The 24,686-nt window shown below is 52.2% G+C and overlaps 1 protein-coding gene across 1 annotated transcript in view; it reads left to right on the top strand.

The window, feature by feature from the left end:
• FAM189A1 (family with sequence similarity 189 member A1) overlaps positions 1-24,388 on the top strand; it is a 469,866-nt gene extending 445,478 nt beyond the window's left edge. Inside the window, exons 6-11 of the mRNA XM_021680436.2 lie at positions 7,675-7,835; positions 8,430-8,565; positions 16,015-16,090; positions 21,097-21,303; positions 22,992-23,066; positions 24,066-24,388. Coding sequence (XP_021536111.2) covers positions 7,675-7,835; positions 8,430-8,565; positions 16,015-16,090; positions 21,097-21,303; positions 22,992-23,066; positions 24,066-24,388 — 978 coding nt within the window. The remainder of the gene's footprint in view (positions 1-7,674; positions 7,836-8,429; positions 8,566-16,014; positions 16,091-21,096; positions 21,304-22,991; positions 23,067-24,065) is intronic.
• The last annotated feature ends 298 nt before the right edge of the window (positions 24,389-24,686 follow it).

Raw genomic sequence — 24,686 nt, 5'->3', positions numbered from 1 at the left:
GCCCCTCTAGATGGGCCCCTTGTGTGTGCTCTTGAGTAATTTTAGTGACAGTCCTATAGCCCTAGACATCCTCTGGGCCCAGGACCTCCAGGGCAAGGAGACTTCCTCCAGCTTCAGAATTCTCTTTTAATAAAGGAAGATTTTTTAGAAAATGAGTCCTTTTCAAATTGAAAAACTGGTCATCTGTGCTTTTTAGATTTGCTAATTAACCCTGAGCTCATAATCTAGTGGCAGAGTCACTGGCTGGCCATCATTTGATCACCCCTCCCCCTGTCTCACACCCAGGCCAGAGTCTTACAGTTGAAGAACTGCCGCTCCCAAGGGGGAGAAATGAGAATAGGAGCAAGGGTCACACACTTATTAATACACGTTTATAAGTACATGCTTAATAAATAATGAAGGCTCTTCATTATTCAATGTGAATGAAACACAGCCCACTGTTCAGTATGTTACCACTGAAGTCAGTACGATAAAGAGAAACTGATGGGAAGATATGGTTCTCCAATGCTAAGGGTAGGAATCATCTGTGTTTGTGTGTGTGTGTGTGTGTGTGTGTGTGTGTGTGTCTGTCTGTCTGTCTGTCTGTCTCTGTCTCTTTTTGCTTCTTCATGTGTATCTGTCTGTCTCTGCCTCTGTCTCTGTCTCTCTTTTTGCTTCTTCGAGACCTGCCCTGCCTCCCCCTCAATGTTTTATGCATCTCATGAAAGCAAAAGCAAGCTATTCCTGTAGTAGGCTGTTTTATTTGCTCTTTCTCATCCACCCCATGGCAATACATCAGTTCATCAAGTTACAGGGCCAGAGAGCATCATTACCAAGATGTTAAAAATTCATTGGTTCTAATCATATGCAACGCCCGCCTCTTTGTCCCAGTGTATATCTACACAGCTGTCACAGCCGGGGCTGACCTTTCGGAGAGGTGGCAGTTTTCTGAAAGGGATTTAATTAAGCAGTTATTCAGCAGTGATGAACTTTTGGCCTCGCTCGCTGAGGCCTCATGTTGGTGATTTTCTCCGGCGTGTTGTATAAAGGAAAGGTTAAGTACCGTGGGGTTCTACTCACCTCTGCAGATTTTACTATTGATCTGTAAATATCATACCAATTTGACAAAACTAACAGAACCAAGGGGCTATAAATATAAAAGTTTGCATTCCCTGGTTTGAAGCATTAGAATGAAAATTAGCAACTAAACCCGAATACAGCGTAGGGTAGCTGTGATGGTGTATGCGGTCATGATCACATCGATGCAGGCTCACGCTATCATTCCGCTGTGTGGCACGCGAGCTGGCCTGCCATCCTGGGCCTGGCATTGGCCGTGTCTGCATCTGAGTCCCACCTCTTCTGCGTATGAAGCGAGTGACTCTGGATGTGTCACCGAACCCGCCTGAGCCTCGGTTTCATCACCTCCGAAATGGACCGAATGGCATACCCGGTGAACATTCAAGAAGTGTGACCTATTCGACTCTTAAATGCAGGGGGAGTATTAGTTTGTGATTGGGAATGTCCTGCAGCCATGACCAAGCATGCCGTGGTCCGTGATGTCCTCTGTCAATGCAAAACACCATAGGGAGGTAAGGTGTGGTCACAATGACAATAGCCGCCATCAGAAGCCATGGTTTTTCCATCGCTGAGTATTTGTGGATAAGTTTGCTTCTAACCCCTGGTGTGGAAGTAGAAATCGGTTAAATTCCTGCTGGTGAGTCCTTTTCCCTTTGTGACCATGGGCTATGGGACCAGACAAGCTCTACTCTCCTTATAAGTCCCTTGCTGTGCTGCTGACGTACAGCGTCTCAGGAGCCAAAAAGGAACTGGGGGCATATGACCATGGCGCCTTGTGGGACCCCTGCGTGACCTTGGGCACATCGCTGCTTATTTGTCCCAGTTTCCTCTGCTCTTTACAAGACTGTTCATGCTCTGCCATCCTCACAGGGCCGCTGAGAGAAGAATCAGATAATGCATGTGCGTGGGCTTTGAAAAACCCTGGTGGCCCACGTGGAGGAGGTTGGCTTTTACCACATGGGTGAGAGGCTGGGTGAGGCTGGCCACACAGGCTGCACCCTAGAAAAGGAGAAGTGGGAGACCCAGGGGCTCATGGTTCACCCTGAGGGATGGAACCTGGAATCAACTTATTCATGAGCATGCCTCAGAAGCTCTTTTTAATTTTTAAGAAAAGTCTTCTCCCTTTTTTCTAGCTTTCTTCAGGTGTAATTGACTTTAATTTTCTTACTTCATTTCATTAGATTGTTGAATTAAAGAAGTAATATATGATCACTGAAACAAGTAAAATACAGAGATATTTAAAGATAAAGTTAATAAGCTACCTTCTCCCTCCTCATTCTCCTGAGGAAACTTTGCAATGACTCCTTCCATTTCTTTCTTGATTTCTTAGTGTTTATATTAACACATACAGATAGTCTATTTTCCCTGTTCCTCCTTCCTTCCTTCTCTCCATTCTTCCCTCTCTTCTTCCTTCTGCTATGTCTTCCCTTTTTGGTTTTAAAGATTTTATTTATTTATCTGAGAGAGGGAGAGCATAAGCAGAGGGAGAGGGAGAAGCAGACTTTCTGCTGAGCGGGGAGCCCGATGTGGGACTCAATCCCAGGACCCTGGGATCATGACCTGAACTTCTAGCAACTGAACCACCCAGGCACCCCGTGTTATGTCTTCCTTTTAGCCAAATGAGATCACACCATTCATATCATTCTGCAGCTTGATTTTATAACCTACAACGATCATGGACATCCCTCTAGGTCAATATACACAGAAATGTCTCATGTCTACAGTGATCCATACTGTGAATGTAACGTCCATCAGCCATTTCTCTGTGTGGGTGCTTGAGTCGTTCTTGGTTTTGATTTTGGTTTTGTTAGGCCCATGCAAACGGTGCTACAGTAAGCTCCTTGTGCATACAGTTATAGCTCTCTTAGTCCCCCTGTGCTGAACCCACTGGCTAGAGAGCCACGGTCCTCCATCCCACCTGTAAGATGCACTGCCTGCTCCCCACAGCATAGCCTCCTCTGTGGTTCACCCACATGCCATCTCTGCTCCCAGCAGTTGGGTCACAAGCTGCCTAAGGGACAGTTGTAGCTGTCCCCCAAACAGTCTTAGGCCAGTGGTATTTGCCTTGTAAGTGCATATTGTACTGTTAAAGAAGCCAGTGAAATATGAGTGCAAAAAAGATCATTGTTTCTATTATAAAAAAAAATGAATGCTTTGGAAAGATTCAGTGAAAGAGGGTGCCTAGATATATTGCTCTCAATTTCGGTGTGCGTGAGACAATCATAAGGGATTGGGATACAAATTTTTAAAAATTTAGGAGGTGTCTGCACACACATCGTTTCACAAGTACCTTTAAGTTCCAGCTCTGCTCCAAAAACACAGAAACGGGAAGCAAGATAATTCTCTTGGTGTCATTTATGCACCAAAGACCACGGGGCACCCCAGACCACGGACTGACTCACAGCAAGGGCCTTAGCCTGGCATGGAGGGAACCCATAATTCCTTCCTTCCTTCTGGGGATCGGCATCTTGGGATAATTAACCATTTTTGGAACTCATATCACGAATGCATGTATACATGAGATGCAAAGCTTTATGCCTAGCATCAGAATTTATACAGCTGGAGTACTCTAATATGTTTTGGAAATAGTGGCAAAAGGCAACTGATGATAAAATTCAGTTTATTGATACAGTTTAATGGAGAAAGCTTTTACCTCCAAAGTATCTCTGATCTCACATTTTTAGTTTTATTTCTTGAGCATAATCTCATCTTCCCCATTTCTCCATTCAGCTCTTTTCCTTCCCATGAACTTTATTGCCAGCCACTTTAGCCTAAGGGACATCATCTGCTATTACATGTGTCTCCATTAGGCACTTGCTTGTGAACTTCATCTTTTATTGTCATTTATGTTCTCAACACCAGTCGTGTGCCCTGTAAAGTAGAACACCTCCAGAAAGTGCAGACGGAGCGCCGAGCCTTTCACAGATGTGCTAACGGTGGGCTCATCCATGGAGCTAGCAAGGGGTGCCACGGTCAGGGATGGTTGTAACACCTGCCACCCCGGAATTCCCAGAATCACTCAAGTTCACCAGTATCTTCACCTCTCCAGCTCACCCCAGTTCCCACCAGCGCCTCACAGAGGCTGGTCCCTCCTTGGACCCACAGTGACCTTCCTTGAGGTCTGGGTTTACCAGAAATATCTCTGGGGAGTAGGTGCTACTTATCTATCAGACTAGGACCGAAGGGTGTCTGATTTTTTTTCTTTTTTTTTTTAGATTTTATTTATTTATTTTTATTTTTATTTTTTTTTTTAAAGATTTTATTTATTTATTTATTTGAGAGAGAGAGAATGAGAGACAGAGAGCATGAGAGGGAGGAGGGTCAGAGGGAGAAGCAGACTCCCTGCCGAGCAGGGAGCCCGATGCGGGACTCGATCCCGGGACTCCAGGATCACGACCTGAGCCGAAGGCAGTCGCTTAACCGACTGAGCCACCCAGGCGCCCCTATTTATTTATTTTTAAAGTCTTAAGCAGACCCACGCTGAGCGTGGAGCCTGACGCAGGGCTGGATCTCACAACCTTGAGATCTTTACCTGAGCCAAAATTGAAAATGGATGCTTAACTGACTGAGCCACCCAGGCAGCCCCCTGATTAATCTTAAAAAGCTAGTTACAACAGACAGTCCTAACAGTGAAACATATATGCTGGAAACATTGTGACTTTAAATATGAAAATTAACATTTGTCCACAAGGGTTTTGATTTGGGGCCAAGACCTTCTGTTCGATTGGGGGTCTACGTATTAGTGCACCGAATTGTATTTCTTGTATAAACTTCATTGAAAATTGCACCATCTGTAATTTCCAGATTCAGTTCCTTTAAATTGGAGTGAGACATGCAAAGCGAGCAGAATGCAGAGCTCCCCTGGATGTTTTATGACTCATCTCCACTCCTTACAGCTGCCTTGCCAGGACCTGGCTTGGCAGAACTTTCTGCTCAGCTGCTCTCCCTTGTCAGGTCTTTCCAAAGCATTCAACTTGGTTCTCATAGAACAAGCAAGTTTTCCTGCCTGCATTCATAGTTCATCATGAATTACGGTTGTAACTAAACTGGCCCAGAGCAAGGAGGTCCACCTGGGGAGGAAGACAATTCAGAGCTGGTTTTCTACCCACCACACCCCAATGCAGGCTCAGGCTTTGCGCCTGGCCACTAATTTGCAGACGTGAGAGCAGGCAGCGTGGCGGGGTGTGGGCTGGCCAAGAGGCATTCCTGCTGGTCCTGAAGGATGACTAGGAGGTTGCCAGGTGAAAGGTAAGTGGGGATCTGAGAAGAGAGAACAGACACAGAGATAAGCAACCATGGAGGCAGCTTCCACCCCTTAGGGTGGAACACAAGAGTAGGAGCGGGGAAGGAGCAGAATGGTAGCTCTCTTCTTCCAGACTCCCTCTAGCGCCCCCTGTTGGCAGAGCCCAATAGGAAGCCAACCGACAAGGGAGTCTGGGAAACAAGGTTTGCAGACTTCCAGCCCTAGCATCTCAGAGCAGAGTCCCAAGCAGGTGACCTTGGGCTTGGAGACAGACCCCACCTCATTGGGGGAGGAGGGTGTATGTCAAGTGTCACTTGCAGGCTTCTGCCTGGGAAGGCTGAGGAACCTAGGTATAAAGCTCAGTTTGCAACAAGTTGAGTCTGACTTGCTTCCCTAAAGATGGACCCAACACACCACTGGAAAGGTGATCTGGCATTTAGAGCAGAAGTGGTTAAAGCTGTCATTTAGCCTTTTAAAAACCTCTGGTGTGTGGCAGCATCTATGCATTTAAACCTGCTAATAGGATCATCTGGAGTGCCTCGCCTCTCTCGTTGAAAATGCTTGTTCCCGTTCCTGGCGGGATTGTACATTTACTAGGAAAGCATTTTGACTTTTGCATTTCATGCTTGAGTGTGTTATTGATTTTTCTAATTTCCGATAGAGACTCATTCAAAATATGTCCCTATTAGACCTCAAGGACATCTGGCCTTGTCCTAACTGCTTAGCTTTGTGCAATACGCATCGGGGCTGACAGCTTTCCAAGGCAGAGGATGACAGACACACATTCGACCTCCTCATAGCCACTGACTCACCTCTATTTCAGACAATTAAACAAAGCCATGGCTCAGACCTACTGGAAAGGCAAGGAACGTGCTCTGTGTGTTAAGAAAACCCACATGAGACAATTTCAGTCTGATGTGTTACATGTGTAGACATGGTCACTATTCTTTCTCTGTGAGTCTAGAGCATGCTGATTTCATGGCATTTGACCATATTCAGAATTGTGACCTCACCCTTACTCATGCAAAAATGTCCTACCATCCCAGCCTCTTATCAAGTCCAGATTACCCTAAGCACAGCTGCCAGAAGGTACGTCCTACCACACATCTTTAATAGCACTGCTTCCCAGCTCTAGCACCCTCACTAGCTCCCCAGTGCCTCCAGAATTAAGAATTAACTTCTAGAGTATTATATAAATTGGCTTTTCTTAAACACATCTTTCACTAGCTCACCTGTTCTTCTTGAGCCTGGAGCACCTTCTTGCAAGCCTACCTACCAATCTTCAGACCCATTCAGATGTCATCTTCATTAACCCTTTGTAGACTCCAGGTCCCCGCACAGTGCTTGGAGAGATTGTTTACTAGTGGAACTGTCCTTGCTTTGCCGTATATAGTTGACTGTCTCACCCTTCATGCAGTGGGGCATCCCAGACCATAGCATTCGAGTAGCACACTCTTCTTGCACCTGCAGGCACTCACAGTGAGGTGTTGATTGGAACTGGAGCAATGGCTTAGACATCTCCATGCCACAGGTAACCTCTGGGGAGCAGTGACCAGAGGATGGGAAGTTATTGGCCAGTGCTCCCTATGGGCAGAAATGGAAAGCTAGGCAGAGGCAGAGTTCTTTTTGTTTAAACGATTTTACCTCAGTTTGCTCAAGCAGCATCTCGGTTTTAAGGTTGCCCCACAGAATGTTCTGGAGCTCATGATTCTTTTCCCTCAGAGCAGTGTTTTACAAAGTTTATGAATTTCCTAGGACTGAGAATTATAGATACTATTTGTCCAAAGGGACCTATAATGAAATATATGAGAAATGTTCCATTAACGGATTAAACTTTTTTTTTTTTTTTTGGTGCAGACCTTCTCAGGAATTTTAACATACAAACATGCATTACAGGGCTCCAAGAAGGGAGTACAATAGGTAGCATTTCCCAAATTTATTTCCCTGTAGGAATTTGGGAGGGGGTAGAGAGGAACATCTTGAGGGTCTGGTGTTTTCTCATGAACATACTTCCAGAAGTGCAGTCTTAAATCATGGACATCAGGCACCCTTTTGACCCACAGGCTTTGAGTAGTATAATCTGAAGAGAACGATTTAGGGGTGGGGATAGAACTAAAGACTTCCCAGACTTTATTTCTCCTTAGGATGGAGGCATTCTGCGTAGCAGTGTGAGAAACAAAGCCTAATGAAGAAGCTTTGGGGGCAAGGCATTCCTCATGGAGCCATCATCTTGAAGTGTGTGTTTTGCTGTCACAGTCCGACAGTTTAAATTACATAAGTTCCAAATGGATCATTAAAGCTTATGTGTAATTAGCTTAATTAGACACAAGCCACACAAGATGTCCCAAATAACTCTGAATCTCTCTGTTTTCCAGTTCCTTCCACAAAGGGCGCATTCTGCGAGCCCAGCCTGCGTGACCCCCCATGGCACTGTGCTCCACCAGACCCTGGATTTCGATGAATTCATCCCCCCACTCCCACCTCCACCCTATTACCCACCAGAGTACACCTGCACGCCCACAGCCGAGGCACACAGGTGGGTCTTTTCTGGTGATGGTGGCAGTGACTGGCATGGACACCAGGAAGATAGGAGCAATGGGGGAGGTGGAACTTGCAACGGCCACGCTCGTTTTCAGTGGGGCAGCTGAGCGGAGGAGAGCGAACATATGAGAGCATGTTTGATTAGAGAGCAGAGCGTGAACAGTGAAAAGAGAACATTGGCTTAGAGAAAGAACATTTCTCTTGGTATTGCCGCCGTGCAACAACAAAAGCAAACCACAAGAGTGGCTCCATTATGTTCTCATGAAACGCAAAACTGCCATTGAGTTATGGTCATTAACATGACCGTAAAATTTAATTAAAGATTTAATCGGCTCTATGATTATTTTAATTTTAATGGACAAGGCCATAGAATTTAGTGAAAATGTCGACATCTCTCCAGAAAAAAACAAGAAACAAAAGAAGGTAAAACTGCCTAGCGAATGAGCCTTTTATTTCACAAACACAATGAGTATTTGACCAGGGGAAACCCTGACAAATGACGTTATGATCGCCTTTAAGAGAAAGGTCAGCAGTTCAGGCTCCCCTCCCCCACCCCAGGAGTGACAATGCGATGGTTCTCCCTTTTCAGGGGCCTCCACTTGGACTTTGCTCCCTCTCCATTCAGCACTTTGTATGATGTTGCCATCAACAGTCCTGGCCTGCTCTACCCTGCCGAACTCCCCCCGCCCTACGAGGCAGTGGTGGGCCCAACCACTACCAGCCAGGTGAGACCCGGGCGCCAGACAAGCCAGTTTCCTGTACTTAGGCACACTCCTTGCATTTGTATTTCTTTCTCTGGTCTTGTGGAGAGGAGGCAGCAGGCTCAGAGAGTAGAACCTGCAGAGATCCCACCCCAGGCCCTAAGATGCCAGTCCCAATATTTGTGCTTCTCTCCCTTGGCTTCTCTCAGATGCACCTGAGCTGATGGCTAGCAGGTGTGTCTGGGGACACAGTGCAGAAGGAGCTGGTACAGGTTCAAAGCCATGAGCAGAGACCCTCAAGGATAGAGCTCAGGCTGTGAACCGAGTACCGGGGGGACTCTGGCCTGGTTCAGCGAAATGCCTCTGTCATTGTCTACTGGGGAGGTGAGAGAGCAGTCCTGGATCCCTGGTCCTGCATGAGGCTGGGCAGCCATAGGCCAGGGAAGTGCCTGAGCCACCAGGTGGGTGTAGCCGGCTTCCTCTGAGCCAGGTGAGCCAGGCACTCCCACAGCCTCGGGGTGCCTGACCCACAGTGGGCACGCACTGGGGATACGTTGGTGAATTCTCGGTTTCCTCATCTGTAAAATGGGGATCATAATAGTACCAACACACAGGATGGAATGGGATGTGTGGAATGGACCCAGCACAGTACTTGACACACAGTAGGTTCTGATTCAGCAAACATCAGTTGCCCTTTTTATGGTATTGTCATCTTCGTTGTCAACATCACAGTTGTCACTCCTGAATATCAAAGGCCACAAGCCAGGGCAGAGAGGTGTGAACACTCAAAAGTTCATGCAGCACCCGAGTGCAGGACAGGTTGCGGTGAGGCCGCAGGGCTAGGGCACATGTGGGGAGCACAGCAGTCAAGCAGAGAAGGGGCACATGCAGGGGAGCTAAGAATTCCTGCCAGGAATGAGGGCTGCAGCCAGTTCTGGGCGCTGAGCCCTAGGCAGAGGAGAGTCTGCAAAACCAGGACCAGGAGCATCCAGAGGGCACTGCTGTGCTCTCCCGAGGCCATCTGGACCCACATCCCTTTGGGCTTCTCAGCAGCATGGAACCTTCGGATAGGCGTCCCAAGTCACCTGCTAGGAAGGGGTGCAGGCCTCAGACCTGGCCCAGACCTTCTGATGTCCTCGCTGCCCCTTTGAGATCTCGGGTCCCCATGGTGAGAAGGCCAGGAGGCAGTGCCCATCCTTTTCCTGGCCACCCACTGAGGAGCTCCTGGCCCTAAGGGACCTCTGTGGGTGGAGAAGTGGTTTTGCACAATGGCTCTTCAGACTCAGCTTCCACAAGCCTCTGGAGACAATCCCATCCACAATGGAAATCACATTCTGCAGGCCGGATGGTTGTGGGACAGGAAGAAAAGGCAAGAGGTGCCTACCTCTGTGCCTAGTGGGATGTTGGCCACACGTTTTTTATAAGAAGGATTCTCCTTGAGGGTCACCTGGGTGGGACTACTCAGGCCCGCCCCAGCCCACCCTGGTGCTGGCCACCTGAGCCTCTGGGCCTTCTTCTCCGTCTACTCTTGCCCTGAAACGTCCTGGACCAGCTTATCAGGCTGCAGACAGCAGATGGACTCGGCCAAGGACTCTTGGCCTTTTTTCTGTCCACAGTAGAAGCAGACATGTGGGAGCTGCCTGGGGTTGGCATGGGGGCGGGATTCATTAGTGGAGAGGCAAAGCGTGACTGAAATCTTATTTCTAAATTATAATAATTGAATTACTCTTGAATTTTGTAAAAAGCGGAGTGGAGAATTCTGCCTTTCTGAAGTGATTTCTTTTCCTCTTTATGATAAAAATCACTCAAATCAGTATTATCAATGGAAACTGTGAAGGGAGTCATAAGTACTCTGAGGGGAGTCCTGTGCCCTGCTGGAGGGTACTGGGCAGAGGCATCCAATCCATATTTGGGGGTGTCCAAGGAGCCTCTGTGAGCTGAGGGCTCAGGCTGAGTGGGTGGCAGTGGCAAGGCTCAGAAGAAGGCACAGCGCAGCATGCACATCCTCAAACAGAAAGCCACTCAGGATGAGTCTGTAAGGAGTATGACATGGGTAAAGGGTGACCTGCTCGGCTCATTGGAATCTAGGGTCATCAGAACATCCGCAGCTTCTATAGCTTGGGGCCTTGGAGAGATCCAGGTTAGCCGCAGTCATGGTCACCAAATTCTGGGGAACCGGGAGGGGGTAGGAGGCAATACTTTGGGTGCTAGAGGAACTGGACAGGCTGCAGAGCAGAACACAAAAGGGCCCCTAGGGGGCCTGGACTCACAGACACAGTGGTTCGGGAGGGAAGAGATAGGTCTAGTGCTGCCCAGAGGCTGTGAGGGGCTGACCCTGGCTCATCATCCAGAGACTGCTGCTGACCTTGGCAGGAGCGGCTACAAGGGGGCAATGGGGTAGGTGCCGGCATGGGCCAGAGGAGGGGATGGGACATGAGGGGTGTGAGTGAGCAGTTTTTGGACTCCGGTGGGCATCCCGGGCTTGTTGATCACATAGAGATGGCTGAGCCGCGCCCCGCCCCCCAGAGTTTCTGAGTCAGTAGTTGGGGAGGGGGATCCTGCTGAGAATTTGCATCCCTACCTAAGCCCCAGCTCCCGCTGTTGCTGGGCTGCTGGTCCAGGGACACACTGCGCACTGGAGTAGATCACTCTTGTGAGACGCTTGGCCAAGAGGAGAGAAGATAGGCGGTAGTTAGTAGAACTGTGGGCCTGGGGCGTGAGGGTTACCAAGGAGCTGTGGAAGGGCCCGGGGGGTGGGGAGCAGCTGAGCCAGGGTCGGGGACGGAAGTCCATAGGAGGCAGGAGGGGGAGGCTGACCCAGCCTCAGATGGTCAGCTCTGCCCTGTAACCAGCAGGGGCACGAGGCAGGGCAGTACATGGGCCTGGAGACCCCAGCAAGCCCAGAGGTGTGTGATTCTCCACGGCTACCTTGGGGAAAAGAAAGAGTTCTGCTGTCACCCCTCCTCCACCTGCTGCTAATTGCCATCACAGAAATTCAGCTCCATGCTGGGGACCAACACTGGCCTGCCTCTCTGTCCTCTCTTGGTGAGCCGTCACTCCCATTTCCAGAAGGGAGAATGCCCTGGGAAGATGCGTGATTCTGGGTCCACCACCCTGTGGAGAGCCGCAGGACTTCTCAGAGCCCTTTGCTTCTCAATCCTGATGGCGAGAACCCCCAACAGCAGTCCTGATGATGGGAATGGGGAACGCCCCCCTCCAGCCTATCAAGGACCCTGGATGCTGGAAAGGGGCCTCTGGATTTGGGTGTGACATGGGATGCACTACCCCACACTCGCACACCAGAAGGATACTGATGAGTGTTTTATCGCTGGTTTAACTCTTTTCTTCTGGAGCATGGAATACAGATCTTCCTCGATTTATGATGGGGTTAAACCCGAGAAACCCCTCGTAATTTGAAAATATCCTTAACACCCCTAACCTACCGACCATCATAGCTTAGCCTTGCCCACCTGAAATGTGCTGAGAAAGCCTGTCTCATATTGCGTTGGCCCAGAAAACGGCCGGCTTGCAAGGGCCTCGACAAAACATGATCTGTGGAAGAAGTGTGGGTCCACCTGGCCTTTCTCTGGGCCGGCCCCACTGGGAGGGGGATAAGCTGGTGATTAAGGGGCTGCCTCCATTCTCCCCTGGAGGGGAGGCCTGGTGCTTTGCTGGGCCCATTCTCTTTGACCCGGTGGTCTGGCAGCGCTTTTCAATCCCACAGACACCTCTGGGAGTCTGGAAGTCAATGAAACCCATTCCTGTCCACAGAGGGAAGGCTGCACCGGCCAGCTGCCCCCCCCCCTGGGGCAGCCCTCCCACCTGCAGATGGCAAGGAGCTGCCCCCCTTTACAGCACCATCCTTTCTCCCAGGGGGAGGGGGAGGTTAATTACTTCACCTTGTGGACAAAAGGCATGTAAATTGCCTATCAGGACTTGCCTGGATAAAGAGAGGAAGACAGACTGATGGGAAAGCAGAGCATGCGTTGTGTGGGCCCAGGGGCAGGAGACTGCTCATCTGCGGGAGATTTTTAATGCAGGAAGAAACAGCACCCCTTGACCGAGCACATTCACTTTGACCCATTCACTCTCCCAGATTGGAGACTTCGTTTGCAACGTCCTTCTCTTTCCCATGGCTCAAGACCATAACTGGAGGGCAGGATCGAAAGGGGTGCATTCCTTTCTATAGCAAGAAAGTTCCTGGGAATTTACCAGTTTGATCTTCCTGTGGGGATGACAGGCTTACGTTCCAGGGACCACAGAAGACTGTGCCGTGTTCTGTGGGATACGGAACCATGAGCTGAGCAGAGTCACCTCCTCGAGGAACTAACAGTCTGGCGTGGTGACAGGACAGCCTCAAAGAAACTTCTCTGGGGCTCCAGGGGAAGAGCCAACCTTGACAGTTTGAGTGGGAGTGGGCGTGTGAACAACGGGGAAGTTCATCAAGGGACAGCCTGGGCAAAGACGTGGTGGTGGGATGGACAGCGTGGAGCCCGGTTGGGGAGCTGAAGGTAATGAAGGAAGTTCATGGAAATAATTTGGATACAGATTTTATGACCTTGGATGTCGGACTACAGCAGTGCCTTTGAAGAGTTTGGCATTTGGAGTTGACATGATCCAGCGGTACCTCAGGAATTTTAATTTGGTGGCCGTCTGGCGGGAAGCCTGAGGTAGGAGACTAGAAATTGTGAGAAAGGCAGAGGACACGGCAGAGGTGCAGCCAACCGTAAGTCCTCAAGGTTAGAATTTATAGTTTCAAATGAAATCGCCTTTACATTTAAACATCTGGAAAGCAAAGCCACTTCAAAGATTGCCTTGGGGCATTAGCCTAAGATCTTAATTCACATTATCTGGGATTGCAGACAATTACCCCCAAAGACAATCTGATATAAATCTGATACTCGCTGGTTGACCCAACCCAGGAGTGGGAAATTTACTGCAGAAATAGGGCAGAATTTTCATGGGTGTCTTAGCCACAGAGCTTCCTAAGAGAAAGGGAGACGAGGAAATTATTTGCCCAGTGCCAACTGGACTTTTTTTATTTTTATTTTTTTGAGAGAGAGCATGCGCGTGCATGCATGCGAGCAGGGGAGTGGGAGAGGGAGAAGGAGAGAGAGAATCTCAAGCAGGCACCACGCCCAATGTGGAGCCCAAAGCGGAGCTCCATCTCACAACCCTGAGATCCTGACCTGAGCCGAAATCAAGAGCCAGACGCTTAACCAACTGAGCCACCCGGTGCCCCCCAACGGACTTTTTAATTACAACACCTGGTCAATAGAGCGTGTCTGGGACTAAGTAAATGCAGCCTCTGGATGTCCCACGCGAAACCATATGCACAGCCTCACCTCTCAGCAGCGCTTTCCTGCAAGAGCTGTTACAAGCCTTCATTGCTAAACTCAAATTTCAACTTAGATTCTGTGCCACAAATACATGTCTTCTCCCCTCTTCTCCGCTGCCTTTATATGGAATCAAAAATGCCGTGTGAACCTCACATCTATTCCCTTCCCGGCTTTCGGGTGGCAGGGTGGCCTTGGCCATCAGGGAAGGCCAAATTCAAATTAAACCCTTGCCACCCCACTTACGAGATGTGATGATGTGCTGCCAGGAGGCTGTCTCTTCTCAAACCCAGATTTGACCAGGAGCCAGAGGGAAGCCAATGCCACCGCTGCAAAATACGAAATGAATCCAATTTCCTCCTGACCTTGTCTCACTGTGCCTTTTATTTCTCTCGTTTTATTTATATTTCTTTATTACCAGGAGCTTGTCTTCAGGCCTCGAGTGTCCAAGTGGCCACCCATGCCTGCAAAATAAAAAAAAAATTAAAAAATAAATGTTTAAAGGGTCAGGAAGAGTGTTGGAAGGGAATGAACCTTGAGAGCATTGTTCTTTTTTGTGTGATTTAGCGGAATATTCTCGACAGATTTCCAGCATCAGTTGTAGGCAGATAGCGATTTCAGTGAAAAAGCAGGTGAGCGTTGGTGGCCATGGGACTCTCCCTCCCCCGGTTCCCTCCGCAGCAGAACAGGTGCGCTGAGGAAGGCACATAGCGTGTGCAGTATGACACATAAGTGGGATCAAAGGGAACGGTTAGGCGGCTCTGGGTCTTCGCCGCAGGTGCCGTTCTTGCCCCCAGACCGTGTCGCGGGTCCCCGCCGAGGGCATGCTTTCCCCGCTGTGTGTTGGTGGGAGGGCTACAGCCCAGCACCTGCCACGGCTCCAGCCTGGTGGAAAGAGGAGAAGACTATCAGCTCTCCGAGTGAGGTGACGGGAGACAAGGGAGGCAGGGATGGAATTACCTGAGCTGGAATCGAACCGAGCTGCAGGGGCCCGCCTCACCTTCCCGGCCCTCCCCCAGAGCTCATTATTTGCAAGCAGGTCCCCAAAGCAATTCTGAAATGACACAAGGACTCAAAAATCGTTTTTTGAGTCAGCACAGGGGCACACATGTACGGTGTTCATGACATTCAGGCACATGGCCCGTGTGGGGCCATTGTCCCCTAAAAGGAGCAATGGAGCAGATGTGGTCACCCGGGGTGGAACCGAGTGTGCGAGCAGAGGATGGGAGGGGGAGACAGGGCAGGAGAGCAGAGGCGCCCCATCCCTGCCCAGCAGAGGAGGTCTGGTCTTATCACCCCCCACCCCCCGCTGCCCCCATGTTCCCAAAGGCCTCTCTGGGCAGAATGATCCATTCAAGAAGAAATCTGCAAGAGCATGCTGACTTCCAAACACGATGCAATCGTCATGGCTACCCCCTGCACCAGGACGGGACAGTGTACCCGGAGTCATGGGGCCCACTTTCAACCGAGCACATGGCCCGAGTGGACGTGGACCCTGAGCCCGAGCTCAGGCAGGGAGGTCAGCCTTGGGAGCAACCTCTTGCTTCCATCTGCAGAAGGCAAAAGGGAAGAGGAGCAAATGCATGCTCTGGGGGAGTCTGGGAGCTCACGGAGGCCAAGATTGTTTCTTAAACATCCACCCTGTGTGCAAGCTGTGCGGGCCCAAAGCTTTACAGGTCTCATGACTGTCTGTCCCGTGTGGCTTTATTCTTCCTGCTGTGGAAACAGGGAAGAGAGCAGTTGGGAGGAGGGGGTTGGAAGCGAGGCCAGGGGCTGTCCTACCTCCTACAGTGACTCTGGAGGAGTCTGTGTGGCCTTTGTTGGTCCCCAGCAGTGCCCCCGGAAGTGGAAGGTGAGTGGGTTCGGGGTCGCTGGCACCTGGCCCTGGTGGGCTCTTGAGGAGTGCTGGGCACTCTGCTTTCAGAAGGTCAGAGAGACGGGCTTAGGCCTTGGCAGTGATCCTTTGGCCTTGGCATCCTCACAGCCTGACCCCATAAATTTAGAGGAGAAAAGCAGAAATGTACATACATGTCTTCCTAGAAGATGAGCTCTGACATCAGCCTTGATTTCTGGAGCCTGTTGTGATGTCCCCTCCAAGCTACAGATGACCCATCCGATGCCTCGTTTCTTGCCGTAGCTTACGAGTGTGGATCAGCAGGCGACCGAGTCCAGCCCCAGGGACCCAGATGCCACGGCTGGCTTCGGCACACAAGGTAATCTTACCCCATTCAGCATTTGAAATAAGTCTGTGTTTTCCAAAGCATGTCCCCTTTCCTCTCCTATTTCCTTCTCTCCTCCTCCCTGCTCCTTGCCCTCCCTCCATTGCTTGCTCTTTAAGGGGATGGAATTTGCTATAGCCTTTGCTGTTCAGTACCATAGACGTTCTCCAGAGTTCCTCCCTTAGGGGCATGCAGTAACAAGTAAGTCAGTACACCTGGGGGGCCTCATGCTTTCTCTCGGGGGGGCTTGCCCCCTCTCCCCCAGCGCCCTTCTCCACTTGAGGGGTATGGGTTTGAAGACACGCTTGACTCCATCTGGGATGGACCCTTTCTGGAGCTAAAACTGTAGCAGGTTCATGTCCACTGGGCTTCTGCCTCAGGAGGGAGCCCGGCCGGGCCCCTTTGCCCACTGGCTTTGGGGGGAGAGGCCGGGGGAAGGATGCTGGAAGTTGTATCCTGGTGGACATTGAAGGAAAAATGTGGAAGGTCTCCTCTCAGATGTGAGGTGGGAGCCGCTGTACGAAGCCAGAGGTGGGGAGGTCGTCTGAGGTGTCAGGAAAGTGGACAACCCCTAGTCACAGAGGGAGCAAATGGGTAGGGGCTGGGTCCTTGGGTGGACTCAGGTGGGTGGGCTTATTCAGAGATGGAAGTCAGCTAACTCGTGAGATAACTAAGGGTCCCAGAAAGGACCACCATTACAGTCCCAGGGCTCAACCCCAACTCTAGTTAACATCTAAGAAATAAGAAGGGGCCATCCTACGAGGACGCCTTTGGGTTGTAGGAGTCTGGGCTCTGCCGTTCTAGGATTTGGAAGTGACTTTGTCCTTCACTTGGTGGCTCCTAGCAGCCATCAAAAGCTGTGGTATCCTGTGGCCTTCCCAGAGACTGCTGCCGGGCACAGCGTGTCTCGGTCCCCCACCACAGGTGACCACACCCACCCAGTGCATGATAGACTTTGCGCCGATGGGGCCTCCTTTCCCCATTCCAGCCACATCACTCCCAAAAACGCACGTTCTGGAGGAAAGCATGGTCGGCAAGGCCAAGCAGCCTGGTGGCTCCCAGAGCCCAGGGCAGGTAGAGATGGACAGGGGAGTCAGGAATTCTTGCAGGCGGGCGGGGCCTTCCTCACTGCCCAGGATCCGGGCAATTAACTGGGCTCGACTGGGAAGCTCAGGGCTGCTTCCAGCACCGACTCTGGGTAGAGGGGCCAGGCTGGAAGTGGTTAGGATTATATGGAGAGGAACGGACAGACACACTCATGGGACAGCAGGCCAAGCAGGTTTCACTTTAGAAAAGATGCCTCCCACCAGGTAATTTCTGGATGGAGTGAGGTTGAGGTCCCTGTCATTTTTTTGGTCTATGCATATCCAACTGCTCCAGATCGTTTGTTGCTTGTGTACCTTTGACAAAAGTCAGCTGGGCATAATGGCGTGGGGGTAGTTTTGGGCCCCGTATTCCGTGGCATTCGTCTGCGTGTCAGTCCCTCTGCGCTGATGACCGGTTGCTCGGCGCTGAGCCTTCCCATCAGCAAGCCACACCTCCCCTCTGCTCCTCTTCATCAGGATTGTTCTAGGTCATCTATGGCCTGTGTGTTTCCATATCCCTTTTAGAACCCACTTGTCTGTGCCCACAAATACTCGAGCTGGGAATTTAGCAGGAATGGCATTAAGCCTGCAGAGGGTCTGTCTCCCCGTGGATTTGGATCTTCTTTGACTTCTTTCCTCAGCATTTTGTCATTTTCAGAATACAGATCCTGAACATGTTTTGTTAGGTGTATACTTGGGAGCTTTGTTTTCTTTGGAGCAGCTGTAAGTGGCGTTGTTTTTACTTTGGGTTTCTGCACACTCGTTAGTACGCGTGACCGACGGTGGTACGGGGTGATCTGGTATCCTGCAACCTTGTCAGACTCATGTATGAGCTCTAGAATTGGGAGGGGGGTGCCCGGAAGGGGATAGATGCTGGTATTGTTTTTCACTTACTGAAATAAAATAGTAATGAGGACATGGAGGCTGGCAAGGCCAGAGGAAAGGCCCTACACCCAGACCTGACTGGCGGCTTGTAAATCAACCCACCCCTTTGGCAAAGCATCTTGATAAAGAGCCATAAAAAATGTTTATGCTGTTAGATGTGGTGATCATACTTCTGGAACCGCCCTAGGGGGGTAATGCAAAAAAAAAAAAGAAACGTAGGCATAAAGATAACTTGCATTTTTCATAAGAGTAAAAACTTACAGGGACAATGATGTCCATTGATAAGAGTCAAGGAAAATATGATACATATGCTAAATATGTCATTTTACATTGATTAGGAAAAATGCTTGTGATCGTTAGGTGAAAAGCCGGAAGTTCACTAGGATGATCAGTGCTGTGTAAACAGACAACAAAAGCCAGTGAGGGGGTGCAAGAATGTCTTGGCCTATGAGCTTTCCCTGTTGTGTTACCCTAATTATATAAGTTTCCGTTAATGATAGCTATTTGGAACTAAGTCACATTTCTCTCTCTGTGACTCTGTTTCCCTGAGGAACTCAGCCATTGGATTATCACTGACATTAAGCAAATTGGGATTAAGGATATATGCTTATGTCCAATCTCATCAAATGGTACATATTAAAAATGTGCGGGGTTTTGTGTATCAGTTATACTGCAATAAAGCTGTAAAAAAGAGAAAACGGAGATCAAGAGGAATCAGCAGGGATGAATAGGATTCAGAATAATTTTAATATGCCGCTGTGTGATTTTGATACAGTTAGTAATTCCACTTGCTGGTTTGAGGTTTTCTAAGGATACAGGGAAGTGTTTCTTTTCTACATGGATGCATTCAGCTTTGAGTGCTTGCCCAGTCATTCCCTTAGAATCAATTCCTATGGGTGAAATTGCAGAGTCCAAGGAAATGGGTATCTTAGGTTTTGGCGTGTTGGCCACATGGCGTTCTGGAAGGGTTTTATTGCTAGTGTCCGTACCCACCAACGGTGTTTATGACACCCCAAGACATCATTGTTCCTGATGATCTTTATCACCCCTGCAGGTGAACGATACACAAGATAGAGTGTGAGCACCTTTTTACATGTTTATTACCTACTTGTAGGTCAGTTTGGGGCCCACATTTTTGCAGTGTTTTGTGGGGTGTTTTTTTGTGTGTGTGAATTTATAAGAAAAATATTTGTTAAATAGATACATTTTCTCCCTTTTCTGTTCACTGCAGGGACGCCTTCCCAGTTTGTGCTCGGCTTCCTCCCTGTTAATAATGCCTTTGCCATACAATTTTTACAATTTGTGTTTTTTTGTTTGTTTTTGTTTTTTACGATTTTTCTTATTGTCAGATTTATCAAGCTTTTCCTCTCTGGTGTCTATCATGTTTCCAAAGTCTTTCTTCACTCCAAAGTTGTAGATTTATTCTATTTTCTACACCTGTTCTTCCAGTATCTTAAAAAAGAAAAGGATTGGGGCTCCTGGGACTCTTGATTTCAGCTCAGATCATGATCTCAGGGTTGGGAGATCGAGCCCCGAGTTGGGCTGTGCACTGAGTGTGGAGCCTACTTAGGATTCTCTCTCTCCCTCTCCCTCTTCCCCTCTCCCTACCTCCCCCTACCTCCCCCTACCTCCCCGCTCTCTAAAAAAAAAAGGAAAAAAAAGATCAATCATCCTGAATTTTTTTTTTTTTTTTTTTTGCTGTGATTGGTGAGGTTCGGTTCATCCAGATGGACTGCTAAATGTCTCATGGTATCTGTGGAGAGGGCAGGGGTGATAGTGGAGGGCTGCTGAAGCCGGAGTGCTCTAGAAGTGGGCTGCTTCCACCCGGCTCCACCACTCTGTGGCCTCGAGCTCCTCTTCCCCTGAGGCCTCTCAGCCGTGTTTCCTGAGTGGTAGCCTGGGAGAGCTGAGAGGATTAAGTGGGAGGTCACCGGTAAAGCCCTCAGTGTAGGGCAAGCGCACAGATACGAGGGAAGCAGAGAGGCCTCCCACAGTATCCACGGAAAGGGATGGAAGGGACAGACCCCAAAGCTTCCCACCCGGAGTTGTTCAGGCTGCTGTGGTTCTTACAAAGGGTGAGCCTTTCGCCTCAAAAATCTGCCCCTGACGGGTGAGGAGCCTCATGGAAGGCAGCTCTGACCTTGTCTGGTAATGGGATAAAAGAGCAGAGGGAGCACTGGTTCTTGAGCCTTAATACTGTGCACACAGATCCCCTGCGATCTTGTTAAGACAGATTCCGATCCCGTCCCCCCAGGGGGCCGGCCTTGGAGTGGTGAGGGGCTGGAGCCCGACCTGACCAGCATCACAGGGATAGAGCAGTGGGTTGTACACTTGGGGGGGGGGGGGGCAGAATCCCCTGGGGACTCGTTCCCACCCCCGAGTTTCTGGTGCAGTGGGTCTGAACGCCTACACGTTCCCCGGGCTGTGCTGATGCTGATGGCCTGGCCCACGCTTGGAGAACCAGGCAGGCCTCCCGGGCGGGCTCCCGCCCCTGCCTGACCAGGGCAAGGCTTGCACTCCAGGCCCTGGGCCATACCCTCTGTGTGCGGCAGGCAGGTTCTCGGGCCCAGGAGGCCCCGGCTAGGATGCCCTACCGCCCCTCTGAGCCCCACCCTTCTCTGCACGGGCTGTGTGCTGTGTGGGCATCGAGCATCCTGTGACCTCCCCCTTCCTGGACGTCAACCCCCCCAAGGCCTGCCCTGGATGGGAGATGGGGCTGGGTTCTGACTTTTAATCTCTCATGGATTGTGAAGAGTGTAAGTGCCCCGCACCCCATACGCCCCCTGGAATGATTCTTGGGAGATCATCTGGCGTCCACCCAAACCTTCCTACACCATAAAGCATGCTCCATGTTTCCACGCCCTCAGGATTACAGGTTGGTCTAGACTGGGGGTTGAAGGGCAGACGGCTCGGGCCCCCTGGGAGGGCTCCAGGAGGCTGAGACTCACTCTCGGGCAGGCACCGGGCCCGTCTCGGGTGGCTCTGTGGTGGCCCAGCCCCAGTGCTAAGACTGTGTCCCTTGCCTTGCAGAGCCCGCAGATAGTTCAAGCCTCCCGGCATCCGAGGGTGCCACTGCGCCAGGCCTGAGCCCCGAAGGCCCCGTGGGTGCCTCGCAGCCCCTGCCACCTGGCCTCGAGTCCCCGGAGGGCCCTGACCAGGGCACATGGGTGGTGCCAGGACCCAGGCGTGTGGCCCGCTCCACCAGCGACCCCACTTCTTGCTCATCCAGTGTAGCAGGTATGACTGGTCCAGCCCCGCTGTGTCCTCTGCATGTGCCCTGCTCTGCCCTGGACACTGCAGGCCTCAGTGAGCTGAGAGTCAAGGCCAGGCCTTGGGACTGTGCTCAGGGGCCACTTTGGGAATGTGGCCTTAATGCCCGAGGGCCCTAGGGAGGGGTGGACAGCCAGGGGCCCCTGCTGAGCACCCACCAGGCTTCCTACTTTCTGGCTGGGGAGTACGGGGAGGAGGGATGGAAGGTTTGGGGTGATGAGAGCCCACCCGGGGTCGGCTAGCCCCTGCCATCAGCCTGCCAGTGGCACACCAGCTCTGGGGCCCACGTGGGGACTCAGGTCGGGCGGGTGGCTCTCTCCCCAGGACTAGCGTGGGCTCCACACTTGGGGGAAGTGCTGGTGCCTGCTTCGTGGCCTGCTGGGACCCAGGGCCACATAAGGTATGGCTGTGCCTCAGTGGCAGCGCTGGGCTGGAGGGTGTCCTCCAGCCGAGCCGCCCCAGTTAGACCCAGGTGTGTTTCCAGCAGCACCTCGCGGGCCCCCTTGGCAGCCCTCCCTGTGTGGCCTGGAGCTTGGGTCCCAACCGCCGCACGTGACTCGGAGGGGGCGGCGCCCTCCCTGGGCTGTCGGGCCTGGCGTCAGAGTCGCTGTGCCCAGCAGCCCGGGACTTGCCCTTCACGCCAGCCCCCCAGGGGGCCTTGTGTGCCCTGAAGCCGGTGCTCATTTCGAGGGGGGAGGATGGCAGTGTCTTTGCCTGTAAGGTTGGGTGGGACTTAGGCCTGCAGGGCCATTGGAGTGTAGACTTCCTACAGTGGAACCCAAAGAGCCCGGAAGAGGCCCGCTGGGGGCCTGGACTCAGTGGTCTTGTCTGGCTGAACCCCAAATACACAGGATCCGTGCCCCAGGAGAACTGTATCCCGGGAAAGAACCAGGAAGCCGCCAAGGTCATTGCCTACAAGGGCCCTCCTGGTGGAAAAGCCAGATTTGGCCCTGCAGGCTCCTTGGCCTGCATCCCGCCGCCCTCCCCTCCCACGTCCAGCTGCCAGCTCACTAGACAGGACTCCCTCAGACCCTCCTCTGCACCCCCCCCCCCCGCCTGTGCTGGAGGATTCCACACTCAGCCCTTCTGTCCTCCCCGTGAGGGCTATTACCCGTTCAAGTCTGGGGGACGATCCCATGCACCGGGCGTGTCTGCTCTGTGGCCCCTGATGGCCTCCTCTGCCCCCTGTAGGGAAAATCGGGCTCTGCAAACCGTGACATTTTGGGGGTGGGGATGAGGAGAAGCAGCGGTTTGATTACAGGTTGTCACAGGGCCTTCTCTGCGTCCCTGCACCATGCCGTGGGCACAGCCTCTCCTCAGCTAGACGAGGCAGTTACTGTCCTGCATGTGCCTCCCCAGGGGTCTCTGGGGACCCTCGGGGCGGATGGGCATTCCAAGGGCCCTGGGGTTGCTTGGGGCGCTGGCCCGCCGCGCTGTGCCCAGCCCGGGGATGCCGCCTGCCCCGTGGGGGGCGCCAGCTCTGGGACCGCCCCTGTGGGACGGCGCACGGCTCGGCTCGGGGTGAGTGCAGGAGCCTCCCCCTGCGGGTCCGCCGCATCAAAAAGATAGTTCTCGGCCACAGGAGGGTGATGATCTTGTCGTCAGGACCTCCGTTTTCCCTGCCGCCTGTTAACTGGATTCTCTCTCTGATTAAGGCCATGCCTCGTCACACACCCCGTCCTGCAGCCAGGACCTGGAAGCAGGACTGTCCGGGGCTGCTCTGGGGACCGGTGAGACACTCCTTTTCTGAAGCACTTTGACACCTGCTGCGAGACGGGGGCGGGGGGGGGGGGCGGGTGACTCGCGCTCCTTGGCTGCCTCGGGGTGTCAGCCAGGAGCACGGGCTCCCCAGCTCTGCGGGCTTTCAGAGAACGGCCTTGCCTTCCCTTCTGGCTCCGGGGAACACGTGAGAGGTGGCAGCGGCTGTAACAGGCTCGGGGCTGCTTGTTTCACCGAATTTCTGAGACGCTCTGTGGGGGGGGCGGAGATGGGCCTCGCGTGTGAGGTTCTTACAGTTCCTCGTGCTGAATTGTCAGCCTTGCCCCACTGCCCCCAGAACGATGCCAGGCCACCGGGAAACGCGCTGTGGGCAAGTCAGGCCCTAATCTGGTCCCAGGGGAGACGGCACCGTCGTCGACCATGGCTTGTACCTCGGGTCATCCGGAGCAGCCGTGGGCCCTGTCGGGAGCCGGTGCCCCTGGCCTTGGCCTGCAGGGCCCCGGGTGCTCTGAGCTCTGGTGCCAGTGAGCAGTGGCTGCTGTCAGCCCTGCATGTGGTGGGGGGTGCCCTCATTGCCCCTCTGCCACCCCCAGCTCTGGCCTTCAGGCAGACCCATCTCTAGATGCCATCAGACCCACAAGGGCAACGGTCACTGAGCCAAGCAAGGCCGAGAAGCGCCCCCCCCACCAGCGGAGAGACGAAGGCAAGGGGGATCCCCACCCGCTTCGCATTTTGCCCTTGGATCTCCAGCCCTTCAGCGCCGGGGGGCTGTGGCCCCTCTAGATTATAACCCCAGCTCAACTCAGGGCTGACAGGGGCCGGGCCACACTGGGGATGAAGGGACCCAGGAAGCAGGGACACGCCCAGCGCGCCAGCCCAGGGACGTGGAAATGCCAGCCAAAAGTGTGTCCCAAGCAGGCTTGCATTTGCTTTGTCAAGAACTCACTTAACGGCTGCTTTTTGTCTTGTTTTGGTTGTTTTCAGATGTTATCTTTTCCCTTGATTTTTAGTTTCCCGAGCTCACTCTGTCGCGGCTGCCTGTGCAGGTCGGCGCCCGCTCTCGCCCCCTGGGCCACCGGATCCCTGGAAAGGCGACCCGCGGGGAAAGCCAGAGACCTTACAGATGGTCTGCAAAGAGCGGCCGCACTCTCTAGTGGACAGCAAGGGCCACACAGACGCCAGGGTGTTGGTGGCTAAGTTTCTGGAACACTCGAACTGTGCCCTCCCTCCCGAGGTGCGGCACGTGGTGGGCACCTTCCGCCCGGCCGGCCCCCCTGAGGAGCCCCACGGGGAGGAGGCCGTGTTCAGCACCGGCGTTCGGGACCAGGTGTGACCAGGCCACGGGTCCTGACCCGGATGGGCCTGGGCCCACACGTCCTTGCTGGAGGCCACTGTGCTGGCGGGGAGGAGCCTGCGGCCCAGATCTCGGGGTGGCCCAGGCCGTGAGCTGCCGTCCCTCTCTTCAGGAGGATCCGGTCAGTTGTCTTGGGGATGACACTTCCTACCTATTCCGCTAATACAGAAAAATGACTCTCGTGGCCACCGCGAACTCTTCGGCTTTGTCAGGCACGTAGCACCTACCCAGCGTTCTGGGAACACAGTGGCAGGTGACATTAGAGACGCTAAGTATC

This window comes from Neomonachus schauinslandi, chromosome 9, assembly GCF_002201575.2.
Source record: "Neomonachus schauinslandi chromosome 9, ASM220157v2, whole genome shotgun sequence".
Lineage (NCBI taxonomy): Eukaryota > Metazoa > Chordata > Mammalia > Carnivora > Phocidae > Neomonachus > Neomonachus schauinslandi.
Note: the sequence above shows the minus strand (reverse complement) of the source record. Positions and strands in the feature narration are given on the sequence as shown.